This window comes from Drosophila persimilis, unplaced genomic scaffold (genome assembly GCF_003286085.1).
Source record: "Drosophila persimilis strain 14011-0111.01,24,50 unplaced genomic scaffold, DperRS2 tig00000652-arrow-arrow-pilon, whole genome shotgun sequence".
In the NCBI taxonomy this organism is placed as follows: domain Eukaryota; kingdom Metazoa; phylum Arthropoda; class Insecta; order Diptera; family Drosophilidae; genus Drosophila; species Drosophila persimilis.
The window spans coordinates 896,615-922,760 of record NW_020825329.1 but is presented as its reverse complement, the minus strand read 5'-3'; the positions used below and the strand labels follow the sequence as shown (position 1 = coordinate 922,760).

Genomic DNA, 26,146 nt, shown 5'->3' with positions numbered 1-26,146 from the left:
GGCAGCTATAGGCAAGGGAAAGGAAGAAAAAAAAAGAAAGGCAGCGGAAAAAGCACTAAAGCGGTACAAGTTTTTTAGCGCTAGCTCTCGTAGTTTAACACCCGCCCGACATTGTAAATGAATAAATGAATAAAATAAATGAAACAAATAAAACCGATTTGAAGAACAAAACCACGGGAGGCCTATTGAACACGGGAGGCTTATCAAACGTACGGCCCCAGATTTGGAGGCGTTGCCCGGCGCGGCAATATTCTAAAAAACTTTTCCTGCGCAACGGAGAGCAAATCGAATAATTACGACCGACAGAAAGAAGATCGGCGTGCGACGAAGTCAGCTGCGTCACGAGGGATTCGACTTTGAAGGTGAGATATCCTCATACAGTTGGACAGAAAGGCTAATCTCTTACATTCGAGCGACACGTGGTTCGTGTATAACCACAAACCAGGACTGTACAAAAAAGGCACCGGAATAAAATGGACGGCGTCAAAAGTCAGCAGTCGGAATCTGGCGGTGAGACCCCGTGTGGATTAGGAGAAATAAATGTGCCGGAAAATATGCTTGGTGCGTGTTCTGAGACTGAGGGAGGTGCAAGGGAAACTCATCGCGTTAGGGATACATATATAGATGTGATCTCGGCGGCAACAACGGCCACACCTAACGTGTCCACCACAGCCCCAACGAGCCATCAAGCACCAGAGCATACCAACCAAGGAGGAGGGGTGGATCAAGCCTTTTCACCAAGAACGAGCCTTTTAGATAGCTGGGAAACGTTCGCTCAGCAGAGAGCGGATGCATTAGGAAGGCCGACGTACGCCACGGCCTTCGGGGGAATGCGCTCCATCCCGACGCATTCCAGACTGCCTCAAGCAGGAGGCCTCATGAGCTCCACGGTAATCAACGGAGGCTGGGACAGAGCAGTTCCCAACTGGACCGGAGTCCACATGTCAGGACCCACGGAAGCAACGCGGATTGGAATGCCAACTGGGCTGAATCCGAACGAGACAATGCCAGTCGGCGCTATGTGGCATCCAATGGCCGCACCGGCGCTGGGTACCAACCTGCATGGGCAAAACCCCTTCATTCACGCCCCGACTGCACAGTATTACCCAAGTACGAGTCGAAATATTTCGGACCCGTACGCGTACGGGAGTAATCAAGCGGTCGCGCCAGCGGGGGCGGAGAGATGCTTGACAGCATCCCAGATAGCCGCAAGACAAGTCATCAACAAGGATCTACCATGCTTTTCTGGAAACCCCGATGAATGGCCCATGTTCTTGGTAAACTTCGAGCAATCTACAGAACGCTGCGGACTCAGCGATCAAGAGAATCTCATGAGGCTGCAAAAGTGCCTGAAAGGTGCCGCTTTGGAAGCAGTACGAGGAAAATTAATGATGCCCGCAACAGTTCGACTAGCCATCGAGACTCTTCGAATGCTATATGGCCGACCAGAGGCCATATATCACACCCTACAGACGAAGCTAAGAATGGAGCCGTCCGTGAAATCGAGCAGCATCAAAAGCCTAGTGCGCCTGGCGCTGTCGGTGCAAAATTATCGCGCTACTGTTGACGCAATAGGACTGTCCGCCTATCTGAACGACCCAATGTTACTTCGCGACCTTGTGGAGAAACTCCCATTCGACTTGAAACTGGATTGGGCCAGACAAAGCGCTGGACTTCCGAGGGTAAATATCGCTGTTTTCGACGATTGGCTATTCCGAGTCGCATCGTGCGCAAGCACCGTGATGCCAGTAGCACCCGAGAAAGAAGTCTGCACGAAGGAGAAGAACCCAAGAGTCCGGCTTATGGTGCACAATGATAGCAGCGCACAACCGCCCTGCCGTAGGTGCAATGGGGCCCACAAATTGGAGGACTGTAAGCAGTTCCTGGAGCTAGAAGGGCCAGGTAGATGGAACTTCGTCAGAGAAAATAAGCTATGCTGGAGGTGCCTTGGCAAACACTTTATAAGGCACTGTAAGTCAACAAGAGTATGTTCCGTCGACGGATGCTCGAGAAAGCACCATTTCCTCCTCCACAACAGTAACCAGCAAAGGGTAGAGAATAGGTCGAAGGAAAGCACTACGGTACTGCACACGATGCAGAACGAAGCTGCGTTGTTTAGATACGTCCCCTTAACATTGTATGGACCGAACGGCCAAATGCAAGTGTTCGCACTGATAGACGAAGGATCCGACTGTACCCTAATCGAGACTGAGATAACGGAAAAACTAGGTATCGATGGCCCCTCGGACGAGTTATGCCTACGCTGGACTGGAGACATCACGCAGAGAGAATCTCAATCCAAATGGATAAGCCTAGCGATCTCTCCAAGGGACAATGTGGCTCGCAGATTCATGCTTCAAAACGTGAGAACAGTAAAAAACCTGGATCTGCCGAAGCAGACGCTGGACGACTGGACGCTGCCTAAAATCCCATTCGCACCTGGAAAAGCTACCGATACTCAGCTACAAGGACGTGAGAGCGTCATTGATCTTCGGATTGGACAACGTGGAGTGCCACTGACTGTCAAAGAACGCGAGAATTCCGAATTTATCGCCGCCAAGTCCAGGTTGGGGTGGTCTGTTTATGGCCGCAGAAAGGGCGACGGGCCAGCGAGTCCGCGGGTAATGCACGTATGCGAATGTAATAAACACCCACAGCTGGACACTCTTGTAAAAGAGAGTTTCTCATTAGACGCGGTTGGCATAAACATGGCGAAGAGCACACTCAGGTCCAAATAGGACGAAAGAGCAAAAACAATACTGGAAAATTCCACGAGGTTTAGCAGCGAAATGAAGAGATGGGAGACAGGACTTCTCTGGCGGTACGACAACGTGGAACTTCCTTCTTCCAGAGAGATGGCAATGCGACGACTTCGGTGCCTAGAATCTCGTATGACACGCGATAAGGTGCTACGAGAGTTCGTAAACGAACAGATTAAGAGGTACGAAGACATCGGCTACGTCCGAAAACTCAAAAAAGATGAAATGGTCGAAGGCAAACGCTCCTGGTATCTGCCCGTATTCGTGACCAAGAACCCGAACAAAGGCAAACCAAGACTCGTATGGGATGCAGCAGCCAAAGTGGAAGGCATCGCTCTTAATTCAATACTTCTAAAGGGCCCCGACCAATTGCCATCGCTGGTAGGAGTAATGTCGCGCTTTCGAGAGAAGTCTATTGGCATCTGCGGAGATATCAGAGAAATGTTTCACCAGGTTAGGATACGTTCGGAGGATCAAAGCTCACAGCAGTTTCTCTGGAGATATGGTGACACCAGTCGAGAACCGGATAGGTACGTAATGAGCGTAATGACCTTTGGTGCTTCTTGTTCCCCAGCAGCAGCGACCTACGTGAGAGATAGGAACGCAGAAAGGTTCATCGAGGAACAAAGAGAGGAAGTAGAGCCCATACTTCGCAACACCTTTGTAGATGACTGGCTCCAAAGCTGTGACTCAGAAGACGAAATGGTCCGTCTAGCGCTGGCAGTGAGGAACATACACAAAGAAGGAGGCTTCGAGATGAGAGGATGGATATCTAACTCGAGCACCGTGATGAGAGCGCTCTCAGGAGATGGAGATCATCAAGAACGACCCATCGAGATGACGGACTCGACAAGACGAGAACGAGCGCTTGGCATGTGGTGGCATCCAAGGAATGATTACTTCACCTTCGTCAATAAGTTTCCGAATGACATATACGACGAAACGAAAACTGTGACGAAGCGGTCAATTCTACGTACAGTCATGACCATCTTCGATCCCTTAGGACTATTGGGGTTCTATATTATACAGGCAAAGCTAATACTGCAGGACGTGTGGAGGTCGGCCGTAGGCTGGGATGAACAGGTCGAAGAAAGCGAACGTCAACGTTGGACGATATGGGCACGGCAACTACAGAACATCGAAGAATTAAGGGTTCCACGATATCTCGGTCTAACGAAAGAAACATCTAATATCCAATTACACATCTTTACAGACGCGAGCATAAACGCCTTTGCAGCCGTCGCCTACATAAGGATCGAACAAAGAGGAGAAGTCAGATGCACACTACTCGCATCCAAGACAAGAGTGGCACCATTGAAACCAATCTCGATTCCCAGGATGGAGCTTATGGCAGCGATCCTCGGCCTACGACTAGCTAAACTCATAACACAGGAGCTCTCCGTCGAGGTCAAGCGACGTGTTTTTTGGACCGACTCCAAGAACGTGTTGTATTGGATATGTTCAGACGCCCGAAAGTACCATCAGTTCGTTGCGCTCCGAATTGGAGAGATCTTGGAAACCTCGGACATATCAGAATGGAAATGGGTTCCATCCGCTCTGAACGTAGCAGACGATGGAACGAAGTGGACCAAAGAGTCGAGTTTCCAACCGGAAGCGAGATGGTTCTCCGGTCCGCCGTTCCTATTTGACGAGGAAGAACACTGGCCAACTACACAGCTCAACTCGAGTAATCTGGAACGGATACACGTACACGAATGGACAGATACGCCGAAACCGCCATCAAAGCTGAGTAGCATAATCCCAAATGTATGTCGCTTTAGCAAATGGGAAAAGTTCACGAGAGCCCTGAGATGCGTGATGAGATTTCTGGACAAAATACGCAAAAGAGATTTCGCATCAGAGGAGGCAAATTTAGCCGCACGCTTTCGCAACATGGAAGATGTCAACATCGTTATATACCGGATGGTCCAAGAAGAGGCTTACCCTGAAGAAATGGCTCTTCTACGACAGGGAAGAATCGTGAGTAAGAAAAGTTCGATCTACAAATTATCGCCGTACCTCGATGAAACAGGCGTACTGAGAATACGCGGCCGCATAGATAAGTCGATCGGCATAACGAGGAACCTGAAACGGCCAGTAATTCTACCCGGAGGACATAACGTCACTAATCTTCTCATTGATTATTTCCATCGGAAGTTTCAGCATCAGCTTACTGAGATCGTCGTCAACGAGATGCGACAATTGTACCACATACCAGGACTGCGAGCAAGAGTTCGCGCCGTAGCGAAAACCTGCCAAAGATGTCGCAATAAAAGAGCGCTTCCAGAGGCACCGGAGATGGGAAGCCTACCACCAGAGAGGCTAGCAATCAACGAATTGCCATTCACAAACACAGGTATCGACTACTTCGGACCACTGGAGGTAAACGTAGGAAGACGACGCGAGAAACGATGGGGAGTACTATTCACGTGCCTCACCGTGCGAGCAGTACACATCGAGCTGGCAAACTCCCTGTCAACAGACGCCTTCATGCTAACATTGGAAATGTTCGTAGCCCGTCGAGGAGTCCCCAAGAGAATCGTGTCGGACAACGGGACGAACTTCCGAGGAGCCAGCCGCTTACTACGAGAAGAAATTGAAAGAATTCTACCGAAAGAACTGGAAACCAAGTACCCGCAAATAGAATGGTCCTTCATACCCCCAGGAGCACCCCACATGGGAGGTGCGTGGGAAAGAATGATCAGATCGGTGAAATCCATACTAGCCGAAATATTAGAGGAGACGCACGTACAAGAACCAGTGCTGAGAACAGCACTAGCAAAGATAGAAAATATGCTAAATTCCAGACCCCTGACTTACGTGTCCTTGGAGTGTCCGGAAGCCGACGTACTTACACCGAATCACTTTCTGAGAGCAGAGACCAGCTCGATGGCAGCAAAGAGCGACAGCAGCGCAATAGGAGCTATGCTTGGTAAGAGTTTTCGCATTGCAGGGCAGATCGTGGACAGCTTCAGAAAACGATTGCTGAAGGAGTACCTACCGTGCCTGACGACACGAACCAAATGGCATGGACCCCCAACCAACCCTATCCAACTCGGAGACGTCGTGGTTCTAGCGGACGAAACAAGCCCCAAGGTGCAGTGGAGGAAAGGCGTCATAATGGACCTTCGAGTAGCCAAGGACGGGATCGCCCGAAGCGCGGTGATCCGCACTGCATCTGGACTGCTAACTCGGCCAATAGTTAAACTGGCCAAGTTAGACGTGAGGACAACGAACCCACTAATGGATCAAGGCGTAACCAGAAGTTTGGCAAACATCACGACAAGCGACGAAGTTTGCGAAGGGGGGAATGTTACGGCAGAAACCGCAGCGGCAGCTCTAAATATCACTGCGCCTAACAGTCCTGAATATCACTGCGCCTAACAGCCCTGAATATCACTGCGCTTAACAGCACAAACATTAACAGCGCTGAGCAAAGGGTTAATCAGGGCGAACGGCAGCTATAGGCAAGGGAAAGGAAGAAAAAAAAAGAAAGGCAGCGGAAAAAGCACTGAAGCGGTACAAGTTTTTTACCGCTAGCTCTCGTAGTTTAACACCCGCCCGACATTGTAAATGAATAAATGAATAAAATAAATGAAACAAATAAAACCGATTTGAAGAACAAAACCACGGGAGGCCTATTGAACACGGGAGGCTTATCAAACGTACGGCCCCAGATTTGGAGGCGTTGCCCGGCGCGGCAATAAAGTGTGTTTTTTACAATTGCAAACGCTCACAAAGCGTATTTAATGTACATTTTACATATTCGGTAGAGAGCTGTTCGCGACAAAACGTAAATTGTTCAAAATATAAGGTGGGGTAAAGAAGTTTATTAAAAATATACAAAACAAAATATATATACAAAACAGACATATGCTCTCACTTGCAACTCAGGTTCGTTATGTATAATATAAAAATTAATCGTTGAAAGTGTTGCTATGAGCAAATCTAGAGATCAGCTGAACCGAGTTCGCTAATTCTTTTTCATAGTATTTCTTGATGTGCGAAGATGGTTCAAAGTTCAAAAAATGTCCTGAAAAACAACAACACTTTTCGCTTTGCTGTGCATCTATACTACTAGATCTAAAAGACAAAAATGTCTGTAAACGTCTCTTTACTGTGCACCTATGCATCTTACTTAACCTAAAAGCCACATAGTTCTATAAAATTAAAAAAGTGCTGTGTCTTTGTGACTTACTAAATATGCCTCCTATAAGGCGGCGGACCAATTTAGGCAGAAGAACCCGAAATGCAACGAGTAAAATTAATTATCAATCTAATTGTACTGCCAAGGAAAGTAAAGATTTCAATGAACGTAAATGGCTCATGCTTCGAAGCATAAACCAACCAAAACTGTGCTACAGTACGCGCTTGGTTGTAAGAATATTGATGAACAATCGAAGGATTCCGATGACTTCAATTTCCGATACGTCTTGCATTCGCCATGACTATTAAAAAATCACAAGGTCAATTTTCGAAAGTCTAGAAAATCAATGTTTTTTCACATGGCTTATTATAAGTGACATGTTAACGGGTCGGAAGACCATTAGCGTTGTTTGTTTTTGCGCCTGATAAAAAAACAAAAGTGTTGTGTATTACAATTTTATTTTTTTTTTATTTGTCAGCCGGCCTATAATACATAATAATAACCTATAATATATTATTGTTCCTCATTCCGTCATTCCATATAAACGGTAGTTTAACTCTCATTCATAAACTATATAATATAGTGATGGTGCAGAAGCGATAAGTATAGACCCACTGAGCTGGGCTAAAAACTTTCTCTCAAAATAACTAGAAGATTAACTTTTGCAAGGTGTATGTAAATAAAATTTATAAAATTATATCAAATTTGAGGATCCAAATTAAATGAACGCAACGCAATGTCTTTATAGTGTGTGTGGTATTTCTGACCACACGTTTTAACAAAAGATAGGGAATAGCTATGCAAAACATTATGACGTCATAGTGACAACAATTGTATACTAGCTAGCCAAACAGCAGTAATTAAATAAAAGTGAAACTAAATCTTTTATTATGAGCAACTCTGTATCTACGATTGCGAATTCAATTAGTTACCATTTAAAATTCTTCAAATTTTTAAATTATTTTTAATTAATAGGCGGATAGAGAAACACACATATGTACACTTGACTGTTGGTATGTATGCAAGTAGTACATGCATACAAGCAATGTGAATGATGAATATGAGAACCGTAACATTAATATGCAACTATGTGTGTGTGTATTTCTTTGCTTACATGTTGCTTCTGGTATTGGTACTTTCAGTCATTGACGCTAAAGTATGACACTAGGAGAGAACACGATACAAAGCGAAAACAAAAATCTAAGCGAAGACACAATGACAACAAAAACAAATTATAAACCTGCAGATAACGGGATATCCCTAGATAAAATAAATGGAAACACAAAATACGAAAAGCAGGTAATGTAACATAAATATGTACATATTTAGTCGAAAATTTATTTATACACTACATATACTGTCAACACCGATGAAACTTAAAATAGTAGCTTGTCTTTGTAAGCGCGGAAATGGCGTTTACATATGTACATTCCATTTTTTAACATGGAAACTAGGTGCTATAATGATTTATATATGTATGTATGCATCACTTTATTTAATTTAGCCAATTAAGATCAACAAATTTTGTAATAATAAATTTACGAGTGTCAGAAGCTACGAATTTCAGGTCAAGTCTTAAAATATCTACATTCTTTTTTTTTACTCAATATTAAACATTGTAACCGCGCTCACAGAACGAGAAAATACATCCACAATTTTTAAAATACAACAAAATGGAAAAGTCCTGTAGACACATTGCAGGCGCACTTGTTCGCTTTCACTCTCTTCCCCATCTGTGTCGTAACTGGCGGAGTGAACGAGATATTACGGCCGGATGGTACTTCGGTGCTGGGCAGAGAGATATAACGGAATAGGTGTAAGAGAGAATGGGGCTAATAACAATTCCGGTGTTTACGTATAAAATATATTGTATAAGTTATATAAATCTTAAGATATACGTACTGGTGACGTACTGCTTTATTGACAGAACGACTCAACGATATCATTTTTACGAGCTGCCCGCAGTGGAGATTTAACAAAACTTCTTGATTTTATCGAAAGTGGTGAGATATCGGATATTAACAGTTGCAATGCGGTAAATGATTGAATCTATTAAGATATTTTATAAGTATTGATAACTTTACATACTCTTAGAACGGCCTAAACGCTCTACACCTAGCGGCAAAGGATGGATATGTCGATATTTGCAGTGAGTTGCTGAAGAGAGGCATCAAAGTGGACAACGCAACCAAAAAAGGAAATACAGCCTTGCATATAGCTTCGCTGGCGGGTCAACAACATGTTATTAAGCAACTTATTCAGTCGAATGCAAATGTAAACGTGCAATCGTTAAATGGATTCACACCGCTGTATATGGCAGCTCAGGAGAATCACGACAACTGTTGCAGACTGCTCTTGGCAAAAGGAGCGAACCCGTCGCTGGCCACAGAAGACGGCTTTACACCATTAGCTGTGGCAATGCAGCAAGGTCACGATAAGGTGGTGGCAGTCCTACTGGAAAGTGATGTTCGTGGAAAGGTGCGTCTTCCGGCACTTCACATTGCAGCCAAAAAGAACGACGTAAGCGCAGCCACACTGCTGCTGCAGCATGATCACAATGCCGACATTGTTTCCAAGTCTGGCTTTACGCCTCTGCACATTGCCGCTCATTATGGGAACGTGGACATAGCCACCTTGTTGCTGGACCACGGTGCTGATGTCAACTATATTGCCAAACACAATATATCGCCGTTGCACGTGGCCTGCAAGTGGGGAAAGTCTACAGTTTGCAGGTTATTGTTGTCTCATGGCGCACGCATAGATGGACCCACACGAGACGGCCTGACACCGCTACACTGTGCCTCACGATCAGGCCATGTTGAGGTTATTGAGCTCCTGCTACGTCACAATGCTCCAATACTATCGAAGACAAAGAATGGATTGTCGGCCTTACATATGTCCGCACAGGGCGAACACGATGAGGCGGCGCGTCTACTTTTAGAACATAAGGCTCCAGTAGACGAGGTAACCGTTGATTATTTGACAGCGCTCCATGTGGCCGCACACTGTGGCCATGTGAGGGTGGCCAAACTTCTGCTTGACTACGGTGCAAATCCAAACTCACGTGCCCTCAACGGTTTCACTCCCCTTCATATTGCCTGTAAGAAGAATCGCATCAAAGTAGCTGAATTACTCATCAAGCATGGAGCTACCATTAGTGCAACCACGGAATCTGGCCTTACACCATTGCACGTGGCTAGTTTTATGGGTAGGTACATAGACAAGTTCAAAGGTTTGAGTTTAACAGCAAGCATTTACTTATTAGCGACGATTCAGTTAAATCCAGCATACGTATATATCAATTATATGTATATCAAATCTAGTCGATATTCATCACTTCCTCAAATTTGGCTATTTGCAGGTTGCATGAACATTGTTATTTACTTGCTGCAGCACGACGCTAGCCCAGATATACCAACAGTACGCGGAGAGACACCATTGCATTTAGCAGCGCGTGCCAATCAAGTAATATGTGCTATCTTGCTATGTGGATTATATTTATTATTACCTATAAATAATTTCAGACGGACATAATTCGAATTTTGCTTCGCAACGGAGCGCAGGTTGATGCAGTCGCTCGGGAAGGACAAACACCACTACATGTGGCTTCCCGATTGGGCAATATTGATATAATTATGCTGATGTTGCAGCATGGAGCCGAGATAAATGCTAAAACTAAGGATAAGTACACGGCGCTTCACATTGCGGCGAAGGAAGGTCAGGAGGAAGTCAGCTTAGCGTTGCTCGAGAGCGGCGCACGACTAGATGAGGTCACACAAAAGGGTTTCACTCCATTGCATTTAGCAAGCAAATACGGACATCAAAAGGTGGTGGCTCTATTGCTTGAGAAGGGTGCTTCCATTGATTGTCAGGGCAAGAACGATGTGACTCCATTGCACGTAGCGTCACACTATGACCATCAGCCAGTAGTGATGGTACTTCTGGAGAACGGTGCATCCCCAAAAATATGCGCCCGCAACGGACACAGTGCCGTGCATATTGTTGCAAAAAAGAACAACGTAGAAATGGCGCAGCACCTTATACAGCATGGTGCTGATGTCGGTGCCATCAGCAAATCTGGCTTTTCCCCATTGCATCTAGCTGCCCAAGAGGGGCATTTGCCTATGGTTGAACTTTTGCTAGAAAATGGTGCCACGAGTGCTGCTGCTAAGAATGGCCTAACCCCATTGCATTTAGCTTCCCAAGAAGGCCACGTCCCTGTCGCGCAGATTCTATTGGAAAACGGTGCAAGCATTTCAGAGCGCACCAAAAATGGCTACACGCCGCTTCACATTGCCGCCCACTACGGACAAATTAATCTCGTAAAATATCTCCTTGAAAATGATGCTGACATTGAAATGTCAACCAACATTGGCTATACACCACTGCATCAGGCTGCCCAGCAGGGTCATATAATGATCATTAGTCTCTTGTTGCGCCACAAGGCGAATCCAGATGCTTTAACAAACGTGAGTTTTACTGATTATCAATATATAATAATTTTTGCCATGAGTTATCTAGTCATGTCTCAGCAATGATCGGTCACTCCGCACGATCACTCCCTGGCAAAAAGCGGCTATGCATCTACATATTTAATTACGCTGCCTTTTTTCTACTTAGCCTTAGATTGAAACCCCACCATCTCAACATAAAAAATGGTTTTTAGTTTTTAGAAATATTCTCGAGGAATATGAAAAATTGAAACAATCTATTTTCGCAACAGTTTTAGCAGACTCAATCGTTTCTTAAGTAACCGTGGCTGTATTGGCTGATCTCCATCTCTTCGCATCAATTGACAAGATTTTGATTTGACGATTTTGTCAAAAAAGAGCGTGAGAGAAAGAGACAGAAGATGAGTAAGCGGCGAGGACGGCGTGTCGTAGTCGCTGAAAATGGATTTCTTCCTTCTGGCTATAATAATATTCCAATCGGATATGCTAGATATACGCCTAGTTCTCTGAGACTATTAGAGCTACAGCATCGAAATGTAGCAGCAGCAAATGTTGTATGCAAACTCCTATGATATCACACTGAATCGAGTTTGTTTCAATTTTTTGCCACGCTCTCTTCCGCCTTCACAAAGGACGAAAATCTGCGGCATCCACAATATTGATGATACGAAAAAACCAAACACGCAGAATCAGAGAGGATGGTCATCCGCACGCCGCTCTCACCCCGGAACCTTTTCTTTAGTAATCACTCTATCCGTATCACCTAAACCTAAATAACTGTTCTTCCTCTCTAGCTCCCTAAACTTTCAGAGCAGTAGATTTCTCTAGCTTTTGCTAGAACTTCTCTCCTTTGAGAGGCTCTTGGATAGCGTAGTGCAAGCAAAATGCGCTGGGCTTTATCGAAACGTAATGGTTTGCAACACAATTGTGAGGCATGCCGTGTGGTTTAGAATGACACGGTCATATTTATTATTATATTATAAGCCGAATTCATTACATCAGAGAGGATGCAGCCATCCTAAAAAAATGTATTAAAACGGCAGGTCGACCTGTGTCTTTCGAACTTTATACTTCTGGAGCTCTTTTGAACCGTTGAATGATGCGCTGCATGGAATTATTTGTAATTTCCAAAGGGGGGTTAGGGTTAGAAAAATACAGAATGATTTTACACTGAGATTATTTGGTGCTAAAACATTTGCTAAGACAAAGAGTTTTGTAAATAAATGTTTACCAAAGGCATAACGTGTAGCATAGCACTGACCGAACGGTTCTATTTTTAAACATGTTATTTTAGTTTTTCCGGTACGTATACATGAATGCTTATGAGTATATATGGATGTACCTATACATATGTTTTCCTAATAGAATCTACATGGAATTGTGCAAATGCACGGATAATTCCACTGGTTAGCTTCTTTACCGACTCTCGGCCTCTCTGGCATCTTGTAATTTTTTCGGTTATCCACATTTTGTGTATTATACTTGTGATAATCTGAGTCGATTGTGTAAAAAACAAGAATAACATTTGGGTGTGGTTCCATATAGTTTTGATAACTTTATATTTTGTATATTTATGTATATACTGGCAGAAGCCATATTAAATCCAATAGCTGTCGCTCAGAAACTTTTTTTCACAATAAAATGTTTCAGTATTTTTGCGGTTTTTGGTTTTAAATTAAATTATTATCCATAAATAATTTAGGGTATACCATTATGCAGAGCATAGAGTAAAACGTAAAGTATGTAAATACATTATTATCATCAATAGGCGTGTCGATTTAAAGTCAATTCCATCGGTCAGACCGTTAATATGAGCACCCATATTTTTTTTAGGATATAAAAGAGAATTACCAAATTTCATTTTCAAATTTCTTAGAATGTTTTGTTTCCTATGCTCACCACTCTCGTTAAAACGTAAAACTCTTTGACGGAATTGACATTACCAAAATATATGTACTTATTTCAATGAATGATAATTAGATACAGCACTAAACTATTTCAGAATGGTAAAACAGCTCTAAATATTGCGAGCAACTTGGGCTACGTTACAGCAGTGGAAACACTTAAGGTCGTCACCCAAACATCTATCACCAATATGAGCATTGGAATGGTGGGAGAAAAATACAAGGTTGTGTCACCGGAGCTTATGCATGAAACGCTACTCTCTGATTCCGAAGACGAAGGCGGGGACGAGCTTTTAGACCATAATCAATACAAATATATGGCTACCGATGATTTGAAAGCAAACTATGGCCATGATCACGACCACCAAAACTTCGACACCACAAATCCTGAAAATGATCAAATGGATATATCTGTTGGACATCCTCTCGAAAAAGGTAATAACATCCGGTACACTCATAGACAAGAGATAGTAGTTTTAACTGCTGGTTTTAACAAAATAACAAAACAGTTGAATAGCTTTTAAGGATTATTTGCTTTTAAGTACATACATATATGGATAAATGGACATGCCGCACAAGATTAGTTTTTTAATTTTTATATTTTATGTCCAGTTACATATTTTATTTTCCCATTGTCGCAAATATTAATCGAGAAAATTTCGATTTATGCTTGTATCTATAAAGAAATGATCAAGCATGAAGAGCAAGAGCTGAGTGCATCTACAATAGGACGTCAAAGCGATAATTCTCTTATTGTCCGCCCACCTGTTCACTTGGGGTAAGTTCTAAAAACTGTTCTATACGTCAAAATGGACTATATTTTAAATGTTTATTTTACATTTACAGATTTCTCGTATCGTTCTTAGTAGATGCCCGTGGTGGATCTATGCGCGGGTATCGACACAGTGGAGTGCGCATCATCGTTCCCCCGAAGGCATGTTCTGAGCCAACGCGCATTACTTGCCGTTATGTCAAACCCCAAAGAGTGGCAAACCCTCCGCCATTGATGGAAGGCGAGGCACTGGTAAGTCGAATTCTGGAGATGTCCCCGGTGGAAGGAAAGTTTTTGAGGTATGAGTTGTAGAATAATCAGCTTTAGAGATAGGAAGAAATGTGATTATTTTTTCTTCAAGCCCAATTACACTAGAGGTGCCCCATTTTGGATCACTTAGAGAAAACGAACGCGAAATTATCATACTGCGCTCGGACAACGGCGAGAGTTGGCGAGAACATAGCTTATATGAGAATGAAGAACATATTCTAGACGCCTTGCATGACGCCATTGATGCGGATGTTAATCCGCTGGAGGAACTACATACAAGCCGCATAGTTCGTATCGTTACACAGAACGTTCCGCACTTTTTTGCTGTTGTATCGCGTGTGCGTCAGGAGGTGCATGCGATCGGACCCGATGGCGGAACGGTTTCTTCGATAGCTGTACCACAGGTTCAAGCCATTTTTCCACCTCATGCCTTGACTAAGAAAATTCGAGTCGGTCTTCAGGCACAGCCAGTAGACCTGGTTGGTTGTTCTAAGCTTCTCGGTCAGGGCGTGGCTGTATCACCGGTGGTCACTGTGGAGCCACGACGTCGCAAATTTCATAAGGCGATAACACTGAGTATTCCTGCACCAAAGGCATGCACCAAGGGCATGGTTAATGCGTCCTATGGAAATGGAAATGCAAATGCACCCACTCTTAGACTACTGTGTTCTATTACTGGTGGTCAGACACGCGCCGCATGGGAAGACGTTACCGGATCAACTCCGCTGGCTTTCGTCAAAGATAGCGTTACATTTACCACTACAGTTTCTGCACGCTTCTGGCTAATGGACTGCCGCAATATTGCAGACGCGGGCCGCATGGCTACAGAGCTCTACACCTATATGACACAAGTACCATTTGTCGTTAAGTTTGTGATCTTTGCAAAACGTATTTCCTATACGGAAGCAAAGTTTTCGGTCTTCTGCATGACTGATGATAAAGAGGACAAGACGCTAGAACAGCAGGAATACTTTACTGAAATTGCAAAGAGTAGGTGTATTGAGGTGCTGCAGGACCAGACTATTTACATAGAATTTTCGGGCAATCTTGTGCCAGTTTTAAAGTCGGGCGAGCAATTGAATACCAAGTTCCAAGCTTTTCGGGAAAATCGTCTTTCATTTATTGTTCACATCAAGGACCCAGAGCTGCCACAAAGTCGCATCTGTTTCATGAGCGAACCAAAGGTCGGACCCGGAGAAGCACCACAAATCCCAATCTGCGCTCTGAATGTGTCAGTGCACGATGCAAAACTGTCTACGCATAACGAAAATGGATTATTAGAGAGCTTTGACCATGGAAATAACTTGTACAAGGAAATCAATCGTAATGATTTAATAAACACCGAAATGAAAGCAAGAGCAACAGAAACGGCAGCAATTGATAATCAGAATCAGAATGTTATAATTGACCAACCAAAAAACCTAAAACCGAATAGAGCTGGCTCCAGTAAAGTAATCCATCATGCCGACATAAGTTTGTTGAATATATGTAGCCTTATAGGCAGTGACTGGCCACAACTGGTGAAAGAATTGGGTGTACCCGAGACCGACATCGACCTTTTCAAAGCTGAGAATATTGGGGACCTTACACCCGAGCAGCGCATCTTGATGTTGCAGTTCCGACTTCAAGAAGAGCAAGAAGGCATCTCCGCAGCAAAAATCTTATCTCAAGCTCTAAATAGGATTGGTCGTGCCGACATTATAGATCAGTGTATTTTTAATATGGAGCCTGTCACTGATAAGTCGGAACTCGATTTGACTACAGTGAAGAAGAACGAGTCTCTGACGCTTACCCCTACAGATAGTTCAGATGCAACACGAAGGGAAGATGGTAGGGTCAATAAACGTAGTTAATACTGTGCTAACTTGATAAACTTTAGAAACTGCCCTTATACTAATTAATGAATAGGTAATTTTTGTGCCACACCACCGTCAACTCCAGTTGAAGACGAAAATAATAAATATGACTGCAAAATGAGAGGCACACAAGAAGTTGTATCGGAGCACACAATAAATTTGCTGGGAGAAGCGCAGGAATATGTTCATCAACGAATAGAAGGTAAAAAACATAAGGGCTCGCGCACACTCTATTTGAAAAAGGAGCGGAAAGCACAACTGAACTGATGAGCTTTTTTAAGTCACCAGCTTGGTAGGTGCGCACACTGTCGTCTGAGATGAATAGGTATGTGTCCGTCTGTTTCTTTTAAACTATTATTTGGGTTTAAAAACTATTTCAACGAAATGTTGTTTTCTTTTATAAATTTGCCAATCATTTGTCGCAAAGAGGGGATGTGACATCTGTATCATTTGTGTCTATATGAAAATTTGACCACAATATTATATAGCTTCCATTGTAATGAAATATTGAATGGTAGATATCAGCTTTTTAAGTTTTCAGCTCAGCTAAGTCAGCAATGTGCGCACCGGTGCAAAAAGTTTTTTTTCGGAGCTTTTAACAAAGTGTGTGCCGCTAGTCAAGAAATTAAATAAATCTTATCTAATGTCTGGGATTATTCGATTTGTAGCTATAACAGATGATTCGTGTGTAACGCGGAATGAAAAATTTGGCAATGAGCCCATTGATCTAATTGGGTTGACAGTTGAGCCAATTCTGTTGAAGAGAGATGCCACAAATATTCCAATAGGTGGAAATTCTGTTACTGATGAAACAATAAAAAGATCAACAGGAAATGCTCAGGACAATTAATGTTTTGATAAAAACCCCCGTGGTGCATCGTATAATTATTATTTATTTATATATATATTTACCAATGTATTCGTTTCTTATTTGTCTACAGCAGTAAACTTCTAACTTCTTCGACTTTTCGATCTCCAGTTTATAATTAGCTCAACAGTTATTTATAAATTGGTATATTGATATATATTTCGATATATTATAACTTCTGAATACTAATCAAATAAATTGTTAAATTATTAATATTCTTCCTTGTAATACAATTAATTTGTGTCGAAACGAGAGAACAAACTTTTTTGCGCCAAAATATGAACATTACATTGTTTTTGAAACGGCGCGAATGAAGCAATTCTGCCATGTGGGTTATACACAGTACAGTAGTCTATTGTAGCTTTTGTAATGTAAACCCACGACAAAGTCGGTAAAGGTGAATTTCTTCACTTATATAGAGCGGATAGTATTGAAGCTCACTTCCCAGGTAGGTCACAGATACTAACGAGGAGGAACGTTGTGAGTCGCAGGACAGTCAGTCAGTATGGCTCCCCTCCATCAGAACGCGCAGGCATTCTTCATGGTGAATGCCATGAAGAGAGACGAAAATAAGTAAGCGCGTGGACTTTGCGTAACCACTTAAAATTGATTTGTTCCTTCTGGCTAAAATAATAATTTGATCCAATTCTACGATTTTATCATATCTTCATAATTGTGTGTGCCACAGACCACAGGCGGAACGGGGCGTGGCAAAATTTTGATAGAAACTTGATTCAGAGTACTCAGAGGAGTCAAGATATAAAGTTCTCTGAGATCTTGGCGTCCAACAAGACGAACGGACTGACATGGCTCTATCGACTCGACTATAGATGATTAAAAATATATATACTTAATACTCAAAAGCTTCCTTCTGGGAATCCACTTTCCCCAAAAATCGAATATACCTCTATGCTAATTTTGAGTATCGGGTATAAAAAGCACCAGGACCTAGCAACCGAGGAGAAGCAACTATTCCTAAACTCAAACCCTTTGTTTCTTGTCCTTTGTGTTCAGAATCTCAGCATGGATTTGTAAAACATCGCTCAGTTTCTTCTAACCTCCTGGAATTTTCCACCCTTGTAACTGATGTAGTTTATACGGATTTTAGTAAAGATTTTGACTCAGTATCTTATCCATAAACTATCCCTTTTTGGGTTTCCAACTCAACTAATTTTCTGGATAAATGGGTATCTTTGAATCGTTCTCAGCGTGTCTGCTTCAGGGTAGCCATCTCGGTCCCGTGTTTAATTTTTTTATTAATGACCTTCCCCAAATCTTAACTTATTCCCGAGTCCTAATGTATGCTGATGATGTCAAGCTAGGTTTTAGTATAGTGAAACTGAATACCCGCTATTTTTTCAGTTGGATCTTGACGCTCTCAACAATTGTTGTTCAATAAACCTTCTTCCTCTTAAAAATTCCAAATGTAATGTCACGAATGTCGCTGCAAGCCATACCTTTATACCTTGTATAAAGTTAGCGACTTGGGCATTGTCTAATTATTTATTCTTAATTCCCATACTCCCACTATTTCGAATAAAGCCAAAGGAGTCCTTCGTTTTATCAAAAGATGGTCTGAGGAATTCACTGATCCTTATACCTTATACCTTCAACCTAACCTATACCACAAAACTACTTTAAGTTTCTCTTGATCTATGGTTACTGTGTCTGGTCTCCTCACTACATTTATTCTAGATCAGCATTAGTGTTGCGTTGCTCATGAGTGAGTGAACAAAAAAGAGTTGTTCACTTAAGTGAGCAACTGAACATGTTCCTTCCAAGTTGTTCTTTTTTGTTCACTTGTTCTTTGTTGTTCACTTGTTCTTTTTTGTTCACTTGCTCTTTTTTGTTCACTTGTTCTTTTTTGCTCACTTGTTCTTTGTTGTTTACTTCTTCATTTTTACTCACTTGTTCTCTACTCACTTTTTGCGCAATTTTGCTACTCAAAGGGCATTTTGCGATCTGGTAGCTTTGCTCATATTTGCGTTTACTTCACACTTTTTATATTACGGGCAAAGCTGTTTACAATTTTGAAAAATTCACTATGTCGCTAATTCGGATGTATAGGGAGATTTGGAACCATTTCGAGGAAGTTGGAAGCCAGGAAGCCAAGTGCAAGTATTGCACATCAATTTTGAGTTGCAAATCTCAAAGCAACTTAAGCCGCCATTTAAAGAGCAAGCAACCGGCGTCTATGGAGCCCGTTATCCGGCAAAACACCGATGGCCCGATTTTTGTGCAAAGTGCGCAACCAAAAATAACAAGCTTTGCTGAAAGGCCTGTACCAGCGAGCAAAGCGCAGCAGATTGATCTGCAACTTGTACGGATGATCGCCAAGGGTCATCACGCCTTGCGCTTGGTCGAAGAACCAGAATTTAAAAAATTTATTCACGATGTGTCGCACGCCCCAAACTATAAGCTTCGATGAGGAATCAACGATGCTGACCTCCTATACAATTGCTTGTCAGGCCTTTGAAGCGTCGCACACTGCTGCGAATCTGTGCAGCTTTTTGGAAAAAATTGTGAATGAATGGGATCTCAAAAACAAAGTCGCAGCAATAGCATCCGATAATGCACACAACATTGCTCTTGCTATTAGAACCGGCAATTGGAGTCATATACGGTGTTTTGCTCATACCCTAAATCTAATTGTCCAAAAAGCTCTAGATAAAACGAGCAGTGTGCGCAGAAAAGCTAAAGCTATAAGCGAATATTTTCATCGCAGCTCATCAGGCTTAAAAAAGCTTAAAGATATGCAAGCGCTGCTTAAGTTGGCTGACCTCAAACTAACACAGGATGTGCCAACACGTTGGAACTCAACGTACAAAATGTTTGAACGGCTGTCTATCCTGAAGGAGGCAGTCGTGGCAGCTCTGTCAACAAGGACAGATTTAATTTTGTCACCAGAAGACTGGGATGTCATTGATGGAGTGCTTCCCGTATTAAAGCCATTTTATGAAGTTACAGAAGAGATCTCAGCTGAAAAAAACGTAAATATATCCAACAGTTAAAAATAACCTAGTTGCCGAAGTAATCAATGAAATCATAAACGAGATGGACGGCAGGTTTAACGTTTAACGAGGCTAATATTTTGTATGCGGAGAGCACTGTTCTGGATCCCAGGTTCAAAGGACGCGCATTTAAATCTGCGGAGGCCTTTAAAAAATCAGTAGCGGATATCAACAAAAAATTGGCTCAAACGATACGGTCACTCCCTGAACCTCCACAAGAAGCTATAAGCAACAAAAAACAAGAAGAGGACACAATATGGGCTGAGTTTGACACCACTTTTCAGCAAGTAAGCCAACCCACCAACAATACGGCAGCATCCATAAGAGAAATGGATAAGTACCTGGCTGAGGAGTACATCAGCCGAAAAGATGGTCCATTGGTATGGTGGAATCAGCGGAAAGCGCAATACCCGCTACTTTATACCTATATGCTGAAGCGCCTCTGCTTAGTCGCCACCTCAGTGCCATGCGAGCGCATATTTTCAAGTGCAGGCGAAACCATACGTAAAAGGCGATCCCTTTTAAAGTCAACAACCGTTGAAAATTTATTTTTTTTGCATAACAACATGTAAATCGGAAGTGAGTACAACCTAATTTGTACTTGATTGCTTGTTTGCTTGATTAACATTTTTTTCTCTTATAGCACTAAAATGAAGAAAACGAAAAGTATAAGAATTCCTATGAAAGGATCTCCTTATTTTTAAGTTAGTATAAGAATTCCTATGAAAGGATCTCCTTATTTTTATGTTAGTATAAGAATTCCTATGAAAGGAAATAAAAAGTTTGTTTTTTTGTTATATACATTTTTGTTTTGTTTTTAGTTATAAATCTTTGATTAATATTGAAATGTACGTTTTTTATTTGTGTAAAAGTCTGTGGTGCTTAGGGTTCTGTGCATGAATAGTGAATAACTGAGCAAGTCAGCAACTGAGCAAGTGAACAACTGAGCAAGTGAACAAGTGAGTAACTGAGCAAGTGAACAACTGAGCAAGTGAACAAGTGAGTAACTGAGCAATCTAAGAGAGCAAGTGAGCAATATGAGTGAGTTGACTCACTTACTAAAAAAGAACAAGTGAACATGTTCACCAAAATGAGCAATGTTTACCCAACACTAATCAGCATCAATAGCCGAGTCGATAGAGCCATGTCTGTCTGTCCGTCCGTCCCTATTAGCGCCTAGTGATCAAAGACTAAAGAGCTAGAGCAACGACGTTTTGTATCCAGATTTCTGTGATACGTCACTGTTATAAGTATATTTTAAAACTTCGCACGCCCACTTCCGCCACCACAAAGGCATCCACAATTTTAAAGATACGAGAAAACCAAAAACGCAGAATCGTTGAGAATGACTATATCTTCTAGACTGCAGAACCTGAATTGTATCATTATTATAGCCATTATTATATGGCAAACACTTTACAAAAAGAACCGAATCATTTGCATTTTAATCTTGGGCACTATGCTGTTATGCTCACCAAACATGACATTAGTGGTGTCAGCTGTAAATTCTATGATGTTCTCCATGCTGAACACAAATTCCTGAAGTCCCTTATCCAAAGCTTGGAATAAGTCCTCTGCTTTCTCGCCATCCAAATCAATCGAAAATAAGTACTTGGTGTCGAATAACTACTGCGCACGCTAGTAAAGTAGTACATGTCACATCCGTAGACTCGTCGATGATGATCGAAAACATGGTTTTTCCAGCTGGGCACACGCTCTTTTTAACCTCACTCCTCAGTTTTTCCTTTGCAGCAGGTGCCATCACATTGTAAGCCAAAGATGCCGACTTGGTCCGTTTGCAAGCAAAGCCTTGCGCAATGTCACTGTCAGGAAATGCGTTTTTGATGACATTGCTAAGATGATCCATTGCCCGGAACGGTATGTTGTGCTCTGCTGCAGCAGCAACAAACAGCGATTCAGCTCTCCTCACTCTAGTCGCAACACTTTTGCTTGTATCATCCACGAACGAATCAATCTATAATTTAAAACCGCTTATACAAGTATTAACATAGCGAATACAAAAAAAAAGTTTGAATACACCTTAGATTGGCCACACAAGAACTTATTTTTCTCCTTATGTTTGTGTGTGGCAGCGTGCTGTCTAATTGATGCTATTCGACTCAAAATATCAACATATCAACGTCCACTGCATTTTTACTTCTGCAGAGCCATGTCTTTGTATCGGGTTGAGACTCCCACTCCTGTCTGTACTTTTGTTTAAAATCTTTGCTCATTATTTTGTATAGCTTTTGTTAATAGCGGGAGTTCCCTAACTTAATGGCTTCTCGAAAATGTGTTACCATCTTAAATATACCGATATACCGTAAATATACCGTCGGCTCATTTTGGACCCCAAAAAATATTGAAAAGTAGAAAAACATCGATAGTTGAAACATGGGTTTTTCAACAAAAACTCGATAATATCGATAGTATCGGGAATTTTTTTAAACATTTTACATTTTACTTCTCTCCATTAAATTAAATTAATAAAAAAATTCATCTGACAGCTTTCGTTAATTATTTAAAACAAAGAAATAATATATAAAAATTAAATATAAAAAAAAAATATATTACTTCAAGTAAAGTACACTTCATAAGTAACTTAAAAATAAGGTTTTTTTGGAGATCCCAAGTTCACGTTTAAATTTGGCTCATTTATTTGGCGATCCATATGTTCCTATTTAGGAACGTCAGCATCTCCACATTTTTAGGTTTTAGTGATGCTCTTCTCTCGCTTGCTATTAAGCCAGCCTTGCTGAACATCCTCTCCGACTCAGTCGAAATGACTGGAATTCATAAAATCTTATTTGATATACATTTTAGTGAGGAATCGGTTGTAGCGCACTAAAATAAATACAAATATAATTTATATAAAATGTATGTTTAAGTACTTACCTGCCAAAATTCCAAAGGAACTAACTAACTAAGTTTCAAACCCAGATACCTGACTAATGTAGGGTATCGCGTAACTTTTACTTCTCAAGCTTTCAAACGAAAGCTCGTTGTGTGGTTTTCGCAATGGTGACAAGCGAAAGAGTTCATCGCTGCAGCTCTGAACGAGGTGGGCAATAAACAGAAGTATGGTATTATTATACATATATTATTAGCATGATTTAAGTGTGATTGGTAGTTTTAAATAAAAATCACACAAGCGTGCGTGCCATCAGAAAATGTAGGCGTAAAATTAGCAAAATTTCAAAATTCCCGCGAAAATTCCACATTTCTATTAGTGGCAACGCTCCTTTTAGTGGCCGTCGACCTGGTGGGACCACCAATTAGTGTTAAAGTTAAAAGTCAAATTTTAGATTTAAATGTCCATTATAGCGAGGAGCGATTCCCAAAAATAACAAAAATTATTATCACAAAGATGATGCCAGACTGGACAATATACCAGGTGGCAACGACCTATAGGGTTTCAAACAGCAACCCTATTACCTATCATGTATTTATTATAATCAGAACCGCGTGCAAGTAAAAAGGCATCATAATCTTAAAATAATGAAGATAATTAAAAGTGAAAATATTTTACGTTTAATATAGTTCTGACCGCAAAATCTGTAAATTTTTTATCGACTTAAATTTAAATTATCAGCAATATTTGTACGCAAAAGAATATGTCAGAATCTATGTACCATCTGAGTATATTAGCGCAACTACAGTGATATACATACATATGTATACATACATAAATGTATGTTAACAGAAATGTTCCCGATGTATTTTGACCATTAACATTAGCAATAAATAAGATTGATTTTTCCTGCATGATTCATATTCACATACATACATATATATGTACATGTAGATACATATGAAGAATAATGCTCCCTATAAATTTTAGTAGCATATATGTATATATATATACATACATATATAAATATTTTTAAGTGTATGTACTGCAATATGTAAGTATAACTGTTTTTAGATTAACACTGGATACATAGCATTTGCATTTGCAAACTGTGATTATATTTAGTAATAGTTTTCCTACCTTCGCAGTAAAGTAGGTATTATATAGTCATCCGATTTTGTAACCATTGGCTATGAAGATCGAGCAGTCCATTTATGTTGATCAGAAATCAACATCCATTTATTTACATATAAATTAGAGTTGTCTTTGAAACCTACATCTTTAATAAGTGCCGTAGCGGAACAAGCAGCAACTCTGTCTAACACACCAAATCTGCCGCACATCATAGCATAATTGGAGGTATCAAACCTTTTCGTATTCTAAATAAAAAAACTTCATCAAAATCCATGTCTGATGTCTCAGGTCGGTAAGATGAATCTGCAGTAGCAGTTGAATCCGATTCCAAATCAATATCCACCAGGTCTGGTATTGTGTAAAAAAAATCGAGTAAGTTATCAGGCGTCAAGCCATATGAACAACGATTACATTGTAAACTGCACTTGCATTTTACGATATACATACATAGATGACGACAATTACGGTGTTTTTTTCTCATGAAGACGTGACGTTTGTTACTTTAGAACATTTATTAATCCTGGTTTTCAGTAAATTAATTCGGTTTTCATTGCCATTATGGAAATGTTCAATTTGTTCAAAAATTTCAATCAACTTGCTGGTGGAATAAAAAATGCGTATGAAAACATTTTATTTTATTTTAATTTGTAGACGAATACTGAGAAAAAACAATTTAGATCGTTTAAATCACTTGGCAAGCCAAAAGCACTAATATTCGGATCTGGCACATGCATCAAATTTAATTCCTTGTGACTTGATAATGTTATATCATTATTAGAAGAACCAATTCAAAACAAATAAAAAATTGCAAGAGACTTAAATTTTACCTATAGACCTTTTTTCCTCTTCTGCCGAATCATCAAACGTTGTGCGTAATAATTCATCGAACTAATTTTCTTTGTAGTTTCTTCACCACTCAATGGATTTATTATTTTGATATTAAAATGATATCCATCTTCTCCTTGCCAAAACATGAGCGAGTATAGCAACGTGTTATATAAACGATGTGTTTCAGATATTTTTTGCAATTGCCCAACATCGCGACGTGCAATCACAATATCACGTCTTTCTATGTTTTCACCAACATCACGATGGCAACTTCATCTAATGTTGAAGCGCCAACGCGGCGCTCTTCAAGGGAAATTTGTTGTTCTTCTGCATTTTCATTGGCTGTATTTCCAAATCAATTCCAAACAATTTTAAGAATTTTTTATATTGTTTCGTATTTGAGTCGACCCGAATAATAATTTCGTGTTTTGAAAAGCCAAGCCAAACCGGTTCCTGTGACACACAGCCTACTGTGCTGACGTTTGTCATATCACACGAGAACGCGGACAAAATGGAATATAGAACCAATTTTATGAGGGAAAAAATTAAAAAAAATGTGCTGATGTTTTAAGTTTTTTTTTTAAATTTTCAGATTTATTTTCGTATATCTTTAAATATTTAATACATATATTTCTAAACAAAAATTTTTGCGTGAATCAAATAAATAAACCAAAACAACAAATTTCGAATTCCCATTGATCGATATTAATAGTTGGCATGGGTTACAGAGTTGTCTGTTCCTTAAATATTTTGGGAATGAAACACTATTAAATTTTTATTCGTATGAATTTTTCAAGTTCAAACACAAAAATTTGCGATATCCGGAACATAGCTGTATAAGTATTGATTCTAAGTCAGGAATGGAATTAATCTAAATTAGAGTAAACAAAAAATTAATTTTTTTTCTTTACAGATCCGTTGACACAATTTGGAGTCGTTCTAGATTTACACTCACATAGGCATGCTTTTGCATGCGGCGTTATGAATATGCCATTGAACGCTGTTCGACGAGAAATGAGTTTAAACTGTATATTCGATTGTCTGTTATCTGTTGAACCTGAAGCAGCCTCTACCGTCGCCCAAAAAACGGACCGCAAAGAACTTATTTTCCCAAAGTGGCATGTGAACACTATTGAGCTTTCAAAATCATTTATAAAAGCTAACCAAATCCTTTTTTCTACATGTCAAAACTGTGGAAAATTTGTTTAAAATAGTGCACCAAAGTCTAGACGACACTAGCCTTGATTTCGATATTTGGCACTCTCACCTACTTGGGACAGTCAACACAATACGTT

General features: G+C 40.9%; 1 protein-coding gene and 2 long non-coding RNA genes across 6 annotated transcripts; 1 reads left to right on the top strand and 2 right to left on the bottom strand.

The window, feature by feature from the left end:
- Nucleotides 1-8,048: 8,048 nt before the first annotated feature.
- LOC6602554 (ankyrin-3) lies at nt 8,049-17,260 on the top strand. 2 transcript variants are annotated; one of them, XM_026991023.1, is made up of 11 exons: nt 8,049-8,205; nt 8,834-8,941; nt 9,001-10,114; nt 10,268-10,371; nt 10,431-11,375; nt 13,360-13,696; nt 13,946-14,039; nt 14,108-14,332; nt 14,395-16,133; nt 16,212-16,361; nt 16,828-17,260. In XM_026991023.1, the coding sequence occupies exons 1-11, from the start codon at nt 8,065-8,067 to the stop codon at nt 17,007-17,009; spliced, it is 5,139 nt and encodes a 1,712-aa protein (XP_026846824.1). In that variant the 5' UTR covers nt 8,049-8,064; the 3' UTR covers nt 17,010-17,260. The 2 variants fall into 2 exon arrangements, with proteins under 2 accessions (XP_026846824.1, XP_026846825.1); XM_026991024.1 differs by lacking the exon at nt 16,828-17,260 and having other exon boundaries at nt 16,183-16,250.
- LOC113566244 lies at nt 8,425-22,280 on the bottom strand. The gene is made up of 3 exons (XR_003409012.1): nt 22,079-22,280; nt 21,514-22,013; nt 8,425-8,694 (listed from the first exon to the last, which is right to left on the bottom strand). It is a non-coding gene; the product is annotated as an uncharacterized LOC113566244 (long non-coding RNA).
- A 337-nt stretch (nt 22,281-22,617) lies between these two features.
- On the bottom strand, nt 22,618-25,409 carry LOC113566235. Of its 3 annotated transcripts, XR_003409006.1 has the most exons (6): nt 24,851-25,409; nt 24,471-24,621; nt 24,167-24,371; nt 24,030-24,079; nt 22,934-23,090; nt 22,618-22,882 (listed from the first exon to the last, which is right to left on the bottom strand). It is a non-coding gene; the product is annotated as an uncharacterized LOC113566235 (long non-coding RNA). The 3 variants fall into 3 exon arrangements; XR_003409005.1 differs by having other exon boundaries at nt 24,030-24,371; XR_003409007.1 differs by having other exon boundaries at nt 22,618-22,840; nt 24,030-24,371.
- Between the last annotated feature and the right edge of the window lie 737 nt (nt 25,410-26,146).